This window comes from Euleptes europaea, chromosome 15 (genome assembly GCF_029931775.1).
Source record: "Euleptes europaea isolate rEulEur1 chromosome 15, rEulEur1.hap1, whole genome shotgun sequence".
In the NCBI taxonomy this organism is placed as follows: domain Eukaryota; kingdom Metazoa; phylum Chordata; class Lepidosauria; order Squamata; family Sphaerodactylidae; genus Euleptes; species Euleptes europaea.
Window position 1 is genome coordinate 51,694,994 of NC_079326.1, and position 16,597 is coordinate 51,711,590.

The 16,597-nt window shown below is 43.4% G+C and overlaps 1 protein-coding gene across 1 annotated transcript in view; it reads right to left on the reverse strand.

Annotated features, from left to right (window-relative positions):
* Nucleotides 1-16,597, reverse strand: part of LOC130487793 (aldehyde oxidase 3-like) — a 50,112-nt gene continuing 33,515 nt past the window's right edge. Inside the window, exons 25-35 of the mRNA XM_056861312.1 lie at nucleotides 15,356-15,547; nucleotides 13,061-13,288; nucleotides 11,587-11,682; nucleotides 11,171-11,299; nucleotides 9,814-9,888; nucleotides 8,483-8,535; nucleotides 6,524-6,638; nucleotides 5,213-5,278; nucleotides 3,323-3,511; nucleotides 1,124-1,291; nucleotides 1-54 (exon numbers count right to left, since the gene is read on the reverse strand). Coding sequence (XP_056717290.1) covers nucleotides 1-54; nucleotides 1,124-1,291; nucleotides 3,323-3,511; nucleotides 5,213-5,278; nucleotides 6,524-6,638; nucleotides 8,483-8,535; nucleotides 9,814-9,888; nucleotides 11,171-11,299; nucleotides 11,587-11,682; nucleotides 13,061-13,288; nucleotides 15,356-15,547 — 1,365 coding nt within the window. The remainder of the gene's footprint in view (nucleotides 55-1,123; nucleotides 1,292-3,322; nucleotides 3,512-5,212; nucleotides 5,279-6,523; nucleotides 6,639-8,482; nucleotides 8,536-9,813; nucleotides 9,889-11,170; nucleotides 11,300-11,586; nucleotides 11,683-13,060; nucleotides 13,289-15,355; nucleotides 15,548-16,597) is intronic.

Genomic DNA, 16,597 nt, shown 5'->3' on the forward strand with positions numbered 1-16,597 from the left:
TTAGGTCCCGTCGATAGCCCAAGGCTTATAGGTCCCAGGTTCATCCTTTGGAATCTAAAAAAGAATTAAGGGAGGGGGGAATTGAAATGTGATTTCATATTAAGAAATGTTGAAACTTCAAAAATCAGTTCTTGCTTAATGCTGCTTTTAAACTTTAAATGCTATGAGAGAACTAATATCCCATGCTGCCTAACAGACAGCAATTTTGGTCTTCCTCTGACATGCTGATTGATACTGGGCATGGCTACATTTGCCTTCTATTGTCTGCATCTTGCTCCTCTATGGGAGTTTTACCTGAGCATGGGAGTTTTACCTGAGGTTCGTTGCTGGCTGGAACCACACTTTCCTGTTGGGAATCACTGCACCAGAAGCCTCCAAATTCAAATCAAATCCCCGCCCCTTTAAATGCTGCTTTTTAATTGGCTTACTTGTAATGCTTACTGTGAGAGAAAATCCCACCCCCAAACCCAACTGCCACATAAGAAAGCATTTTAAGAACAACAACAAGACCAGAGCAATCTGAAAGGGGGGGGGGGAATTCAAGCCTCAGTTTTAAAAAGCCTTTCTTGTGCTCAGAAAGAGCTCCAGGGAAGCAGGAAGTAGGAAGTATTTGAATCCCCGCCTCTGGACATGCTGCTTTGTAATTGGCTGTGAGCAAAACAAAGTTTGCATGTTCCACACTTTGCCTTCTGCACGGGGATTTCACCCAGGCTTTGCTCAGGGAAGATGGAAGAGTCAGGTTAACAGAGGAATGGGAAGACCCGGACTGCCAGTGAGGTCATCTCTACTGAATGGAAAACTCATGCATAACTCTAAGGAACAACCGAGACAGACAGGGGCGAATGTGAGAGTACCCATGCATAAACGACCTATGAAAAGGTTCTGGGTATGGTATTGATACAGATATTAATAAAACAGGAGATAGTCGCAGCAAAGATAAACTGGGAGTTTCAAGTCACCTTAAACACAAGCGTTTGTAGTCTAGAGCCTGTTTCTCTATATGCAATAAATGGCTCCTCACATTGCAGACCTTTTATGTAGGAGGTGGGGGAAAAATTAAACATGGTAAAGAGGCCATGAAATGCAGGTAGAAGGTAGAAAGGACAGGGCAGAGGATATTCACCATCTCTGTGAAATGATCGGCACATGCCATGCGAATCCTCGCTACGTTCAGCGGACTGTCCAGGACAAAAATGTCATTCAGTCCTCTTTGCTTCCGGGCTGCAGCCACAGCATCCTTGATCGCGAAGAACACGGAGGACGCCATGAATACTCCAGCTTCTCCCAAACCCTGCAAGATAAGCAGCTGGTCAGTTTTGGAAGCGGGATTAGAAAGAAAAGAAAAGATTGTGGCTACTACATACATGTGGTGTCAAGTCGCAACCAATTTACAGTGACCCCAGCAAAGGGCTTTCAAGGCAAGTGAAAAGCAGAGGTGGTTTGCAATGGCTTTCCTCTGCAGAGGCTTATTTGGTGGTCTCCCTTCCAAGTACTTTTACTGCTTAGCTTCTGAGATCTGATGAAATCGGGCTATACACTTTCCTGCCTTTGGTGGCTACTACATAGTGTTATTTAAGGTCAGGTGGAGTCCAGAAGTAGAAGTCAAGTCTGGACATCCGCTGTTTTTAACACTGTACATTTCTTTGGCGTGGTAGCCATCTTCAAGACTAAGATTTGGCCTTAACAAGGTTTTTCTGTCATATGTGTTTGTAATCCATGGGCTAATTTGTATCCAAAGAAGGAAAATTAAACTTTTGGGTTTCCTTTGTTTGTGCTGCATCTTCTGAACAAATCATCTTTCCATTTTGAGAACAGCGGGGCTCCTTAACCTGAAGCATGACCAATAGAAAGAACTTTTGTTTGCTCACAAACCATAAGAAAAACTACAACACCAAAGAGCAAATGGATATATAGGATACAGTCCCTTTTGTTTCTAAAAACACATAAATGATTCTCTAGCCCTTATATCAAGAGCTGCTATCATTGTTCCAACGTGCTCTGCATTTGGATCTTGAGGTGTCTCCTTTTAGAAGTCAGGACTTAAGATGACATACTTGGCATCTCGCTGGATTTTATCCATTCTAGCCAAATATGATCTTCCCTTATAACCTTGGATTACGCCATTCCTCTTATCTGATCTCAATGTTGATACAGCGAACATTAATCGGATTGTGAAATGTCTAACGCATGTAATAGCTGTAAAGTTGTCACGACAAAATGGTTCTATTCTGTGCTAAGCTTTAAGGGATCAGGCTGTTTCTGTAAAACTGCTTCCCTTGTACAATGTAAATACTTAAGACTGTGTCAATGAGCAAGGAAGGTTGATTGATTGATACGTTACATCTAGTTTGAGGCGAAGGGTGAGTTTACTCTGATAGATTAAGTCATTTTTTTCCAATCACAAGGTGACCATGAATTACCTTGTACTAGATGCATGGGTGTTTTATCTCTGCATAGGCTCAACATACGATCAGATCCCAAGTGAATTTCTGTTTAGAAGTGGTGGTGGTGGAAAGTGCCATCAAATAGCAGCCAACTTATGGCGACCCTATAGGGTTTTCCAGGCAAGAGATGCTCAGAGGTAGTTTGCCATTGCCTGCCTCTGTGTAGCAGCTTTTAAACTTCCTTGGTGGTCTCCCATCCAAATACTAACCAGGGCCAACCCTGCTTAACTTCCAAGATCTGACAAGATCAGGCTAGCTTGGGCCATCCAGGTCTGGTCAGGCCATGGCGATCCACATCTACCATTTAGTAGGCATCTTACCCCCCAAAATTCCAGAACAGAATTCTGTGTAATCCATAAAACTGTAGACATGCAACATTTGGAAGACTGCTGTATCCAGGCTAGCAAAACGAGATTTTTATTATTATAACATTTTTTTAGGCATTACCAATGAACATTAGGTATTACTTGCCCAAGGTTACCCAGCTGGCTTTGTGTGTAGGAGTGGGGAAACAAATCTAGTTCATCAGATTAGTCTCTGCCACTCATGTGGAGGAGTGGGGAATCGAACCCGGTTCTCCAGATTAGAGTCCACCACTCCAAACCACTGCTCTTAACCACTACACCACACTGTTACTAGAATATTTAAACATAAAAAGGAACTGGTGATTCTTTTGACGCTGTTCAGGGAGTGGATTTTTTAAAAAGTCCTTTCTTTCTAAAGACATTACTGATTTCTGCAGAGCTCCTTCATTAACTGAACTCCCTCTAAAACATCTGGGTTCAAACGAAGGCTATAATTGAGCCTTCTGTGGATTCAGTCGAAAAATATGGAATTTTCTTTAATTAATTGGTAATTTGCATATTTCTTTTGTTTACCTTGGAGGAGTAGATGGCAATTGGGTTTCTTGTGTTTGGCAGCAAGTAGATTCTCAGCTGTTCTGGGACATCACAAACAGCAGGGATTTTATACGTGTCTGGACCAAGAGTGTACTGCTGTCCTTCTGGGGAGAATTTTACTTCTTCTGATGTAAGAAATCCAAGTCCCTGCATAAAACCGCCTTCGATCTGTGGGTATAAAGAGACATAATTTAAGTTCTCCACGTATGAACTCTTCTGATAGCAGCCCGTTTTGGGAGCTCCAAACTTATTATAGGAATTGTACAATTAAGCCCTTGTGGCTGATGAAGCTACTTTTTGTAGTGAAAACGCTGGAATACTTCCGGAGCCGCGTTACCACCTATATCTCCGTTGCCTGAAGAAATTGAAATTGACTAGAACGCAACTCCGTGCCTTACATGAACTTTTGTATATTTATTATCAGCTTCTGCCACATTGTTTTTGCTATTTCGCTTTGTAACCTCGGTTGCTTAGCTTCGTTTGCTTAATTTTGTTGCAATCATTGTATTACAGTGATAGCCTTGCTGTCTACATTAACTGCTATCCTTGTCTATTGCTCGTTTATTTTTGCCTACTACTGTCTTGTTTGACCACCAGTACCTGGAGGTTGGCAACCCTAACGAGAGGCTAGTCGTTGAAAAGTGGGCTGGAGGCTGGTGGGACAAAGAAACCAATAGAAACATTATGCACTAGGAAAAAGCCGGCTTAAAACCAGCTTCTAAAAAAAATCAAAGACTGTTTTCCTTGCCCTCACCCCTCCGACGACTTCAGGTCTTTGTGTTAATTACCCATGCCGTTTTGGACGGTCAGAGGTCGCCTCGCTCTCCGTCTGTGTTTCCCCGCATTTTGCCTGCATTTTCAGAGACCTGTTTTATCTCGAATTTGTAAACGAGGGCAAAATGTGCGGAAACACAGGGGGAGAGCGAGGCGAACTCTGACCATCCGAAACGGCATGCGTAGTCAACACAAAGACCCGAAGTCGTCGGAGGGGTGACTGCGAGGGAAACAGCCAAGCATAAAAGGCCATAGTAAAAGTGGTCTCAAAAGAGCCAGCTCCCCCCTCCCTCCCAGGAGGGGAGACAAAAAAAGAAGTGAAAACTAAAGGCATAAAAATGTATACAGAAATCAGGGGATAAACTGAAGCGGTATGGGGCCAGAATCAATAGGAACAAACCCAAGCAGAAAAGCCATGACAAAAGGATGTGGATATATTTTCAAGGTTGCCACAGACTATCATTCTGAATGAAACATGCGAATAGGCCAGACTGAGGCACAAGGGACATTGGTCTAAGAATAAAAAGCACTTTGTGTACACCAGCGTGGTGTAGCGGTTAAGAACAATGGTTTGGAGCGGTGTAGTCTGATCTGGAGAACCGGGTTTGTTTCCCCACTCCTACACATGAAGCCAACGGGGTGAACTTGGGCAAGTTACAGCTCTGATAGAGCTCTCTCAGCCCCACCTACCTCACAAGGTATCTGTTGTGGGGAGGGGAAGGGAAGGAGATTGTAAACCGGTTTGAGTCTCCCTTAAATGGTAGAGAAAGTCGGCATATAAAAACCAACTCTTCTTCTTCTTCTATCAGAAAGCTCATAAGATAAGGCTGCACTGAGTCACCAGTAAAGCGGGGGGGAGAGATGGACTAAAATGTTTAAATAAATAAAAGATCATTTGATTAAAATTTGCCTGGAGTACCCAGCTTGCTGGGGGTAAAGGGAAGATGACTGGGGAAGGCACTGGCAAACCACCCCGTAAACAAAGTCTCCCTAGAAAACGTCGGGATGTGACGTCACCCCATGAGTCAGGAATGACCCGGTGCTTGCACAGGGGACCTTTACCTTTTTACACCATGTGAAATTCCTGGTACCTACCTGTCCTATGTTGATTGCTGGATTGATGCTGTAACAGGCATCCATAACAATGTCTGTTTGGTGATTCTGTTAGACAAATAAGCTGATCAGCACATGCTATTATCAACAATTAAGAAAAATACTTTGAAGGACAGCTATCATCCACCCGCAATATCATCACAGTTTCCGAAAGTTGATTCTATAAAGAACCAAAGAACGTTCTTTGCTGTCTCTCACTCTTTCAAACTTGGTATTGTGAACGTCCTTGATTATGGGTATCAGCTGCCTTCTTCTGTTTACAGGAACAAGCCTTAGAAAAAACTAGAAGAAGGGTGACACTATGATTTCACTGTTCAGACAGATCTCTTTTTCTTGCCTTTGGAAGCTCCTGGGTCTATTATGTTTGAGATAGTCCAGTGCTAGAATGGGGAGAATTCTATTCCAAAGTAGTACCCAAGGAGAGGCCATACAACAGTGCGATCAATGAACAAGCCGTGGTCCATCCAGGCCAGAAATATGGCTACACACAATGACAGCACGCATGGTCCAATAAACTGAGCTATCTACAGTACATGTCATATAGAGCATGCTGGACCTGCAGCATAAAGTCTGTAGGCATTGGAAGCACAGATACACTTTGACCCACTTTTTGAGGTTAATAGGTAGAGGGAGCCATGAAGTCATAACCAATTTATAGTGCCCCAATCATGGACTTTTCAAGGCAAGAGATGAGCTGAGGCAATTTACCAGTGCTTTCCTCTACATAGCAACTCTGCAGTGTGTGTGTGTGTGTGTGTGTGTGTGTGTGTTAAGGGCCATCAAGTCGCTTCTGACTCATGGCGACCCTATGAATCAATGTCCTCCACAACATCCTATCTTTGACAGCCTTGCTCAGATCTTGCAAATTGAGGGCTGTGGCTTCCTTTATAGAGTCAATCCATATCTTGTTGGGTTTTCCTCCTGCCCTCAAGTTTTCCTAGCATGACTGTCTTTTCCAGTGACTCCTGTCTTCTCATAATGTGACCAAAATAAAATAGCCTCAGTTTAGTCATTTTAGCTTCTAGTGTCAGTTCAAGCTTGATCTATAACCCAATGATTTGTTTTTTTGGCAGTCCACGGTATCTGTAACACTCTCCTCCAACACCACATTTCAAAGAAATTTACTGTAATACCCACTAATAATTTCCACCATGCATAGAAAACTAATATATATGGTGTCATGGTGTGTGGTGACAGAAATTTTCACAAATGAAGAAATAGTTCATATCCAAGTAGGGTGAAGAGGTCCACTAGCCACTCATAGACAAAGAGGAGAAAGCACTCACTGTTTACCTTATGATCCCCTGTCAGGCAGTCAATCTCAACTTCAGAACAACTAGCACCAAAAACGAAATATGGAAAAGCATGGCCTTCTCCAGTCTTCCAGTCCATATTGGTGGGATATCCCCTGAAGGAACAAACAAAGCTGGTGAAGAGGGACCCCTTCTGAACCCCATAAAATCAGACCCCCTGACCCAATCTTCACCAAACTTTGGGGTTTGTGCAAGAACAGTCCCTTCAAGCTACGCTGTGAATTTGGCAGCTCTACCTCGAAAAATCACCCCTTCTGGGCCGAACCTTTTCAGGAAACCCAGAAATAAGCCGAATGCTCATATTTACCGGTATGAGTATTCGGCTTATATCAGGTTTCCTGAAAAAAATCGGGCCCAGTAAACCCGAAATGTAATAAATTATTATTTTTTGCACAGCCCTATGGATTACTGATATATTCTATGTTGCTTCAACATGAGCTGGGAAACGGAAAGAAAACCAGTTGGGTCATAGACTGCCCATTTGACGTGTTCGTTTTGTTGTTGTTCCCCATTTAAGAATTCGGTAGAGTCCTGTCTATTGCTACCATAACATCTGATCACTTTTTTCTTCTGGCCCAGGCCTATGGTACTCCTGATATTTGCTGGATGATGCCCTGCTACATCAACTACTGAACTTCCCCAAGGGAGTTGTAGTTTCTGCCTCTTTGATTATGGACTTTTCACAACATCCCAGTTTCTAAGTCCTGGGCGCCCCTGCTGTGCAATCCAATGCAAGTACCACTGTCCAAATCTGATCCAGCCAGCTGGAGTCCGACAGGCTTCCATCTGGTAATCCCAAAAGGTGTTGACGTTTAAGACTGCTGACAGTAACCAGATTGCAGTAATCTATGTGACAGCTAGGTGACAGCTGGGATCACATGACTTGTGCTGAGGGATCACATGACATGTAATGACTAGGAATGACTAGGCAGGAAAACTGGACTGAGAAGGTTTTACCTGGGCACTGGGCAGCTATCAGTTGACTGGCTGATAAACTGGGCCAGAATTGTATATATGTGTATGATACTTGTATATGCGTGTGGGCTGTAAGGAGAAGGATATTGGCGAAGCACTTTGAAGCACTGTACAAAATAAAGAGCACTAATTTAAACTGTGCTGGACTCTGCTGTGTTCACTTGTAAAGGATGAGTACTAAACTACATTCGCTGACAAAAGGATGACAAGGATGACTTATTCAAACTTAAATGGTTTGTCACATAATGTAACAGGGCTCTTAATTCCAGATTTGCCAGTTTGGATCTCTACAGCTCCTCACCCCGTGGGGTAAAAGGTAATATAACTCCCACTATCACTTTCTTTGATGATGCATATAATATGATTGCAAGGATATGGACCCTCATCCCAACAATGTGGTCAACAGCAGGGGATTTAAGGGCGCACGGAGATTTGGTTTTTTTCTCTCTAAACATGGGGCTCAATTTCAATCTGGAAATGAGAGTGTCTTAAGCTCTCCCTGACCTGAAATGGTCCCAGGGGAGCCACTATTAGCCCACTGGGGAAACTGACATGGAAACCTGCATTACAACCCCCACTCGGCAAACAGTGTCTTCCTGAGAACATTTCAGCCATTTATGCAGGGCTGTTTCCCTGCGGTCACCCCTGCTGATTGCTTTGGGGCTTCCTTTATGCATGCCTCTCCCGACCATTAGAGGCCGCCTCATGCATTTTGGTGCATTTTGACTGTGCCTTCCGGAAAACACAAGCAAAATGCGCGGGCAGTGTGAGGCGACCGTGAGGGAAACAGCCCTGCATAAATGAAAACTGGGGGGAGGCTTAAAATGCCCCTCCCCTTGTGGTTCTGATTCAAACCGGGTCCTCTTGCACCTGATTTCTAGAGAAAAAAAGTCTGGGAGCTCCCTTCGTGGAATTCCCATTATCACATCTGCAGCAATTTAGAAAATGATTATGGATTCCTTACGGGAAGTAGCCAGCAGCCGAGAGGTTGATGCTTTCCTGAAAAGCTTTTTTAATCTGCAAGAGATAGACCATTAAATGACATTTCTAGCAGAGGGATATGACACAATTCATACAAAGATAAAAATTGGAGAGCACGAAGTACAGCCTTCTAGCTCTTCACAACACAGCCAGGCTTATTATTTGTCTTCCTGTTTACTTATGAGGCAAGGAATTATGCAACTGGAGGCAGATTTTCATTTTCTCCTTAGCAAAACTGAAATTTTAGGACATGTCTTTGTTGTGGTGGCAGCTGCTGCAAAAGCAACTTTTTTAACAATCTGCACAGCCAATCAAGTAACCAGTGGTCAACCAGAAGCCCTGCTGAGTAGAAGTCCACTTTCTAAAAACACTGGATGGCCACCAGGTTAGGGTTGCCAGGTCCCTCTTTGCCACCGGTGGGAGATTTGGGGGTGGAGCCTGAGGAGGGAGGGTTTGGGGAGGGGGGAGATTTCAATGCCATAGAGCCCAATAGCCAAAGTGGCCATTTTCTCCAGGTGAACTGATCTCTATCTAGCGATCTAGAGATCAGTTGTAATAGCAGGAGATATCCAGCTACTCCTTGGAGGTTGGCAACCCTACCACCAGGAAAGCTGTTGGCAGGCACCATGGCACCCATGGGCACCATGGTGGGGACCCTTGCTCTATACTGGGCTAAAAAACCCAGCAATTCTAATGTAAAATCAAGTGATGCTCAATTTTGGCACACAGTGAAGACTTAAAACAACTACTGCTTGAAACAACTGTTTTATTGCTTTGCCCTTTAACCTGCCTTCCTTTCTTACTTTTCTTTCTGTTAATGTATGTTTAATAAAGAATCAAATGCTGACTTCTCTCTCTGCCTCATACCTCCCTTCAGAAATATCCCCCCCAAGTTTGTGTACTGTATATACATACTTCAAATCCCTTGCCAGTAGGGTTGCCAACCTCCAGGTACTAGCTGGAGAGCTCCTACTATGACAACTGATCTCCAGCTGATAGAGATCAGTTCACCTGGAGAAAATGGCCGCTTTGGCAATTGGACTCTATGGCATTGAAGTCCCTCCCCAAACCCCGCCCTCCTCAGGCTCCACCCCAAAAACCTCCTGCCCGTGGCAAAGAGGAACCTGGCAACCCTACTTGCCAGGGTTGTGAAACACGTATGTAAATTCCACTTATGTGCAGCCTCCACCCTCGATGCAACATTGCAGTGTTGATCCTGATAATCAGTCTAGACAAGCAGGCATTGGAACACAGATCCGACACACGATCCAAACAGGATAATGATTCCATTTTAAGAATACAAAGGATGCTTACCCATTCTTCCCATTTGCCCTGTGGATTTTTTTTAATGACTGGCCAGAGGCGCTTCCGGAGAATTTGGCAAGCGTTCTGTTGGAACAGGTGGCAAGAGAAAACAGCATGAATGCATCACAACAATAAGGCCACGCTTTATTTTCTAGCATTCTCTCATGAATCATGGACAGTAAGGCCCTGCCTTGATTCATGGTCATTTTTCCTGAGCTTCTGTTTTTCCTTGAGAAAAAGCACCTTCTCAGATATTCAAAGCATCCCTCTACAGCAAAGCTTCTTAAACTGTGGGTTGTGACCCCATATGGGGTCACGTTACTGAATGTGGGGGGTCTCGAAAAATTTGGCAACAGTAAAAGATTTCTTTATGGTTTATTATCAGTATACCTATTTTAATATTTATTTAGTATTTATTTCAGTAAACCTATTGTATACCTATTTTATCTACCTATATACCCGGGGTCATGTAAAAATTTCTCGGGTGAAAAGGGGTTGCGATTGGAAAAAGTTTAAAAAGCCCTGCTCTATAGTATTTGAGTCACTGTCAAAGGATCGTGTGCTTCACAGAGATTTTGGAAAGAGGGCACTATCCTGTCCCTGTCCTTAATTGGGCAGCCAGGAAGACCTGTTCCCCATTATATCTGGGGATTTCACCATCCTTGGCTGGACCAGCATTCTATTTCTACCACCTGTCCAACCCACAGCAATGAGCTTGCTTTGAGCTTGCAAGGTTTAATGTTCTACCCTCAGCTGTGCTATTAGGGAAGTTTCAGAAAACCCCATACCTAAATAGAATCTGCCCTTGCAGACTGAGATGTGTACAATCAATGCAAACCTGAAAAGTATAAGCCCAATGGCCATTCACAATAGTAATTAATAGGTGGTAAAACAAATCATAGCTTTGAGGCAGATGGCTAAGAGAAGTACTAACAAGAAATGTTTTCTATAGGTGACAAGAATATTCACTGAAATAGTATGTTTTTATCTCAAGAACTCTAGTAGCTAGAGATCCAAAGAGTTAGTCAGATCCGTTGAAGGCAACGGGATGAGATCTTACTATGCACCTGTGAAATCTACTTCCAAGAAAACATGCATAGGACTGAATGGCACTTTCAGTCCCGTCAATTTCAATGGAATTTAAACATGACTACCTTCCTTTGGACGGGTGTCTGTGTATTCTGAAAAAGTATCAATTTATGATTGTATTGGTTGGATGTATTGTAACTGTTAGCTTCTTTGCACTATGAAGAACAAGGACACCAATCCTTTAATAAAGAGCTACGTCTGCTGTGCAGCAGAAGATAGAAATGCTCAGAGATCTTACTTACAAGAGATTATAAGAGCCCAAAATAAACACTCTAACCTGGACTGCTTTGCAGTTGCATTCCGTGGAAACAGCTCCCGCTGTGGTAAGTGCGTTGGGTATTGGAGCGGTATTTCTTTCAAAAATATGTATGTAAGACAAGGGTATCTTTAATTCATGGCTGGCAACCTGTTTGTTTTGAAAACAAAAGATATCATCTTTTCTAATAGGAATTACAGCACAGTCACAAACTGAAAAGGAATATAACATTTGCAATTACAGTCAAGCGACTAAAGGAACAATGTGTTAGAAAATCTGCGGTCTCGCTAAAAAAAAATAATACAAGAACTAGAACTTCTTCAGTTACAATTACACAAGACCCAACTAGAACATATACCTAAAATTGCACTTGCAAAACAGCTTTTACTCTGTAGCTCTGTCTTGCTAAGTATATGGAATTTGGTTGTTTGTCCTACCTGTAACACCTTTGTGTAAAGCCCTTGTCCCAGTTCAGATCCACCACAGTGCACCAATACAGATCCGTCTAAATAGATGTTCACCAGAGCTGCAGCCTATGGAGAAATGGAAAAAATGATGGATTTCATTAATAACTATTATATTAATAACTATTATATTAATATCCTACTGGTGCTTAACAATTTGATGTCCCAAAACTTGGTGTAAAGTGCCATCAAGTCACAGCCAACTTATGATAATCCCTTAGGGTTTTCGAGACATGATATCAACAGAGGTTGTTTGCCACTGCTTGCCTCTGTATAGCAACCTTGGACTTCCTTGGTGGTCTCCCATCCAAGTACTAGCCAGGACCAACCCTGCTTAGTTTCTGAGGTCTAATGAGATCGGGCTAGCCTGGGCCATCCAGGTCACGATGGGAGCAAAGCTACACCTTACGTACTTGAAGCAAAACGACATCTTGTTCAAAGAGAGCAACTGGCAGGTTGATAAAAGCGAAGGGACCACATGGAATAAGCCACATGTTGTAGGTACAAGCTCCCAGTCCCAGTTTCTAATTTAAAAGGATTTCAGGTGAGGGGGAAATGATGTCACCCAATAATAATGGTTGTCAGCTTCGTCTCTGCATCTCCACTGGCACCAGAACTGTTAAGTCTGCGTGGGGAGGACACACGAGGTCGGAGACGGAGTTCAAACAGCAACCGCTTTATTGAAGTACAGGAACTGAACTGGGGAACTGTGTAAACCGGCCCCGCTTATATGCCCCCCTGGCCGCCTGCGGCCACTCCCCCCCTGATCCATGATAGGGGGGGAACAACCTCCGGGGTCGCCAATGGTGCGTCCCTGCTTAGGGCCAATGGGGCACGCTGGCTGGGGCCAATGGCGCGAGCAGGATCTAGGAGCCTTCGTCGGGGACTCAAGCTGCTAGGTTTCCCCCTGCTTACTTGGCTAACTATTTACATACATAACAAGAACCATAAATAACAAGCATAGCAGCGACCACTACTGCTTTAAAAGATGCAAAAATACAGCTAAAGGAAAACCCAATGACATCCCAGAGACTCAAAATGGCCTCAAATAATTCTTTTCTAGAGTCCCAGCATGCAGTTCTCTAAGGCTCCAGGAAACAGAAACAGAATAGGGAAAAGCCATGGCCGGCTCTTCTAATTACCCTTCTCTGCAAAGGAAAACACTGAAGTGAGTTAAAAGCTATGTAAGATCAGCTTTCCTCCTGTTTCATGACTAGTATCCATTTTTACTAGTAGCCATGAATAGCCCTCTCCTCCATGAACGTGTCCACTCCCCTCTTAAAGGAAATGACCAACATGGGGATTTCAATGAAGGACAGCAAACAGTACAGGCCTACCTGGGAGGGCCGGGTCAAATGGAGACAAAGGAGCAGGGCTTCAGGTGCCTAAAGCTTGGACAATAAGAAGAAAGAGCTTGAACTTCTACTTTAGAGACTCAAAAATTCACCTGATGGTAATATGTTTCATTGGCTCCATTTGAAAACAACATGGGAATGACCGCAATCCCTTTCTTCTTCCAGTAGTTTTGTTTGTTAAATTCCTCGATTGCTTTTCTTCTGTTGTAGTAATCAGACCTCTCCAAGCATTCTTTCCAACATATGACCATATTCTGGGGATCAATCTTTTCTTTGTAGGGAGTGACAGTAACTGTTTTGTACATGTTCATCTCCCGGACCTTCACAAGGGGACACGCAAGATATTGTCATTTTATTAGCTCATGCTTCAGCACTGCCCGCTTATCCATTTATATTATTTTCTGTAGCACCACAAACCATTCAGATGTTTTCATATCCATCCCTTTTTCGTATGCGTTCCTGTATCATGGATCAGATTTAGTTTGTAATTTGCTTGTGTAGTGTATTATGCAGAAGTGCCTTTCAAATAAACCACTTAATTCATTTCTGTAACTTTTTGGGAGTCTGCATCTTCCTACTGACAGTCACATACCCACTGGGGTGATAAGAACCCATAGAATCAGAGGCCTCCCTCTTAAGGGAACTGAATAAACAAGAACCAAGTACCTTTTAAAACTTCTCAAGAAGGCAGGAGGAAAGTATTAATGATTGTGTGTTAACTATGATGAACAGCACAGGGTGTATAATAGGGTTGCCAGGTCCCTCTTCTCAATCGGTGGGAGGTTTTGGGGGCGGAGCCTGAAGAGGGCGGGGTTTGGGGAGGGGAGGGACTTCAATGCCATAGAATTCAATTGCCAAAGCTGCCATTTTTCTCCAGTTGTTCTGATCTCTATCGGCTGGAGATCAGTTGAATTAGCAGGCGATCTCCTGCTACTACCTGGCAGTTGGCAACCCTAGTGTATAAGGATGTCAAGATTCAGAAAAGCCCTCCCTGCTCTTCACCATCATCAATAGTTTCTTGTGCCATCCGCAGAATGAAAAGCCGGGTTGGGGGGGGGAAATCTTCTAATGATGAAGAGAGGTTTGGGTGGGTGGGTGGGTAAGGGATAGAGTAGGATTGCCACCCAATCCACACACCAAGGAACACATTAGGATATGCCGCATATCTGACCTTCATGAGTCACATAAAATTAATTAATTTAATAACAGCGGAACAATGGCTGCTATGCATCCCCCACAGTTGCCCCACATAGCCATGATCTAGAGAAAATTAGCTGAGCTTCAGTCTCACCGAAAATCAACTTTGGGCTGAAGCCAAAAAGAGCTGCAAAGTTTCATTAGGGAAAAGCAAAAGAGTGCTGTGGACTGTGGGATCTAAACCTCTTAATTTTACCACTGAAGATTACAATTCATATAAATGGCATATGTAAACTCATCCTGAAGTAAGGAATGGAAACTCTCCAAGGGTTTAAATTTGCAACCATTGGTGTTTATATTCTGGGTGTTTATATTTCTGACTTGGCTGATACATGTCATGAACTTGGGGCTGTGAGTATTTGAGTTGGCATCGTGATGGCAAAACTACACTTTATGAGAGAAATTTGGGGCTCCCAACCTCATGTTTCTCTTGAATTGCTAACGTGGGAATCAAGGACTGGGCATTTCCAAGGGATAACATGTGCAAGAAAGAGAATATTTGTGATTCCTCTGTCCACAATTTATCCCTGCCAATGCCCTTCAGCCAGACCATCCTTAATTCCCCAATCAGGGCCCAAAACTGAAAGGAAGACTGGCAGGGGAAAGATGGCCTCAGGAGCAGGGGGGAATTGGCATAGGCCATTTATGCAGGATCAGTTTTGATGCTCGCTCAAAGCTCTTTTTTAAATGTGACCTTTAAAAAGCCTACTCATGGTGCAGACACAAAAGGAGAAATTCCACCCACCCCCACTCGCCTGCTCCTTTGTTCCTTGGTTTGCAAAGCCATTAGCAACCACCGTTTGCATAGCTAACGCACAGCAATGATTTTGCATTCTTCCTTGAGGGGATTCTTCATGCAGGAGGTGGAGCAAACACAAAAGGTCGCGTTAATAGAGATCCTAAAAAAAGGTATGCGCCAGCTTCGCAGTCACTTCCTGAATGACGGTTCAGCGTGCAAAACTAAAAAAAAAAATGCGGGGCACTTCGGCCTGGAACGGAGCTGCTAATTACCAAGCATAAATGTCCTAGTAGGGAAATCAGAAGGTATGTCCTCTCCAATTAATTCTCCTCTACAAGTGCCCAGTTATCCCTGAATTTGTGGGCTTGAGAATAAGCATTTGCTAAACATGTAGTTTCACCATGAATCACACAAGACCTGCCACAACACGATTTATCGTTCTTTTATTTACCTTATCATGAGGCAAGCCGAGCTTGTCCGCCACAGCCTCAACCCATATTTCTGTACAGAGGCCCGATTGTGGGAAACCGAATCCTCGCATTGCGGTATTCGATGGCAAATTAGTCTTGCAGGTACGTCCGCAACATCGGAAGTTGGGGATGTCATAAGCATTAAAACTTTTTAGCACCATGAAGTCTATCACCTAATGCATAAGGATAGATGATAAATGTATAATCATGAGTCCTGTTCTGCATGGATTCTGCAAAGAAGTGTAAAAAAAAGGACTTGGTGGGCAAACTTTTGTAGGTCTGCTTTAACTAGCCATTAGGGAAGGCAATAAAACCCCTAATTCTAACAGTGCCATCCTAAGTAGAGTTATGCCCTTCTAAATTCACTGAAGTCAATGAAAGTTTGAGTGGTCAGGGAAAGATTTGAGTGGACAGGGAGAAGTTTTTCTCCCTCTCCTGTAATACGAGAACGTGGGGTCATCTGCTGAAACTGGATGGTGAGAGATCTAAAACTGATAAAAGGAAGTATTTCTTCACACCACGCATAGATAAACTGTGGAACTCCCTGCCCCAGGATGTGGTGATGGCTGCCTACTTGGAAGGCTTGAAGAGGAGAGTGGATATGTTCATGGAGGAGAGGGCTATTCATGGCTACTAGTTAAAATGGATACTAGTCATGATGCATACCTAGTCTCTCTCCAGGATCAGAGGAGCATGCCGAATATCTTAGGTGCTGTGAAATGGAGGCAGGATGGTGCTGCTGCAGCCCTTGTTTGTGAGCTTCCTAGAGGCACCTGGTTGGCCGCAGTGTTAACAGACTGCTGGACTAGATGGGCCTGGGTCTGATCCAGCAGGGCTTTTCTTGTGTTCTTATGTTCAATGGGCTTAGAATAGTGTGACTTTGCTTAGGATGACACCATACAGTAATTTATGGTGTTGTGCCCTAGCCCACGAAATCCCAGGTTGTACATTGCCTCTACTATGAACTCAATAGGTGGAAGTAGGCAATAAAGCATTCTCTTGCAACCTCAGAACTCCACCTCCAGATAATACTACTGACACACCTTACAGAATTGTGGTAAGGATTAAATCAAAATAATGTTCTCTAAATGCTTTCTGTGCTCTAAAGTTGGTAAAAATGTAAGCATTAAGGAACCTGGTCCAACAGCTATCAAGCTAAGGGAAGGTATATACATTACACTGAATTAAAATTTATACTTCTTAGACCTGACAGACAGCTGAGA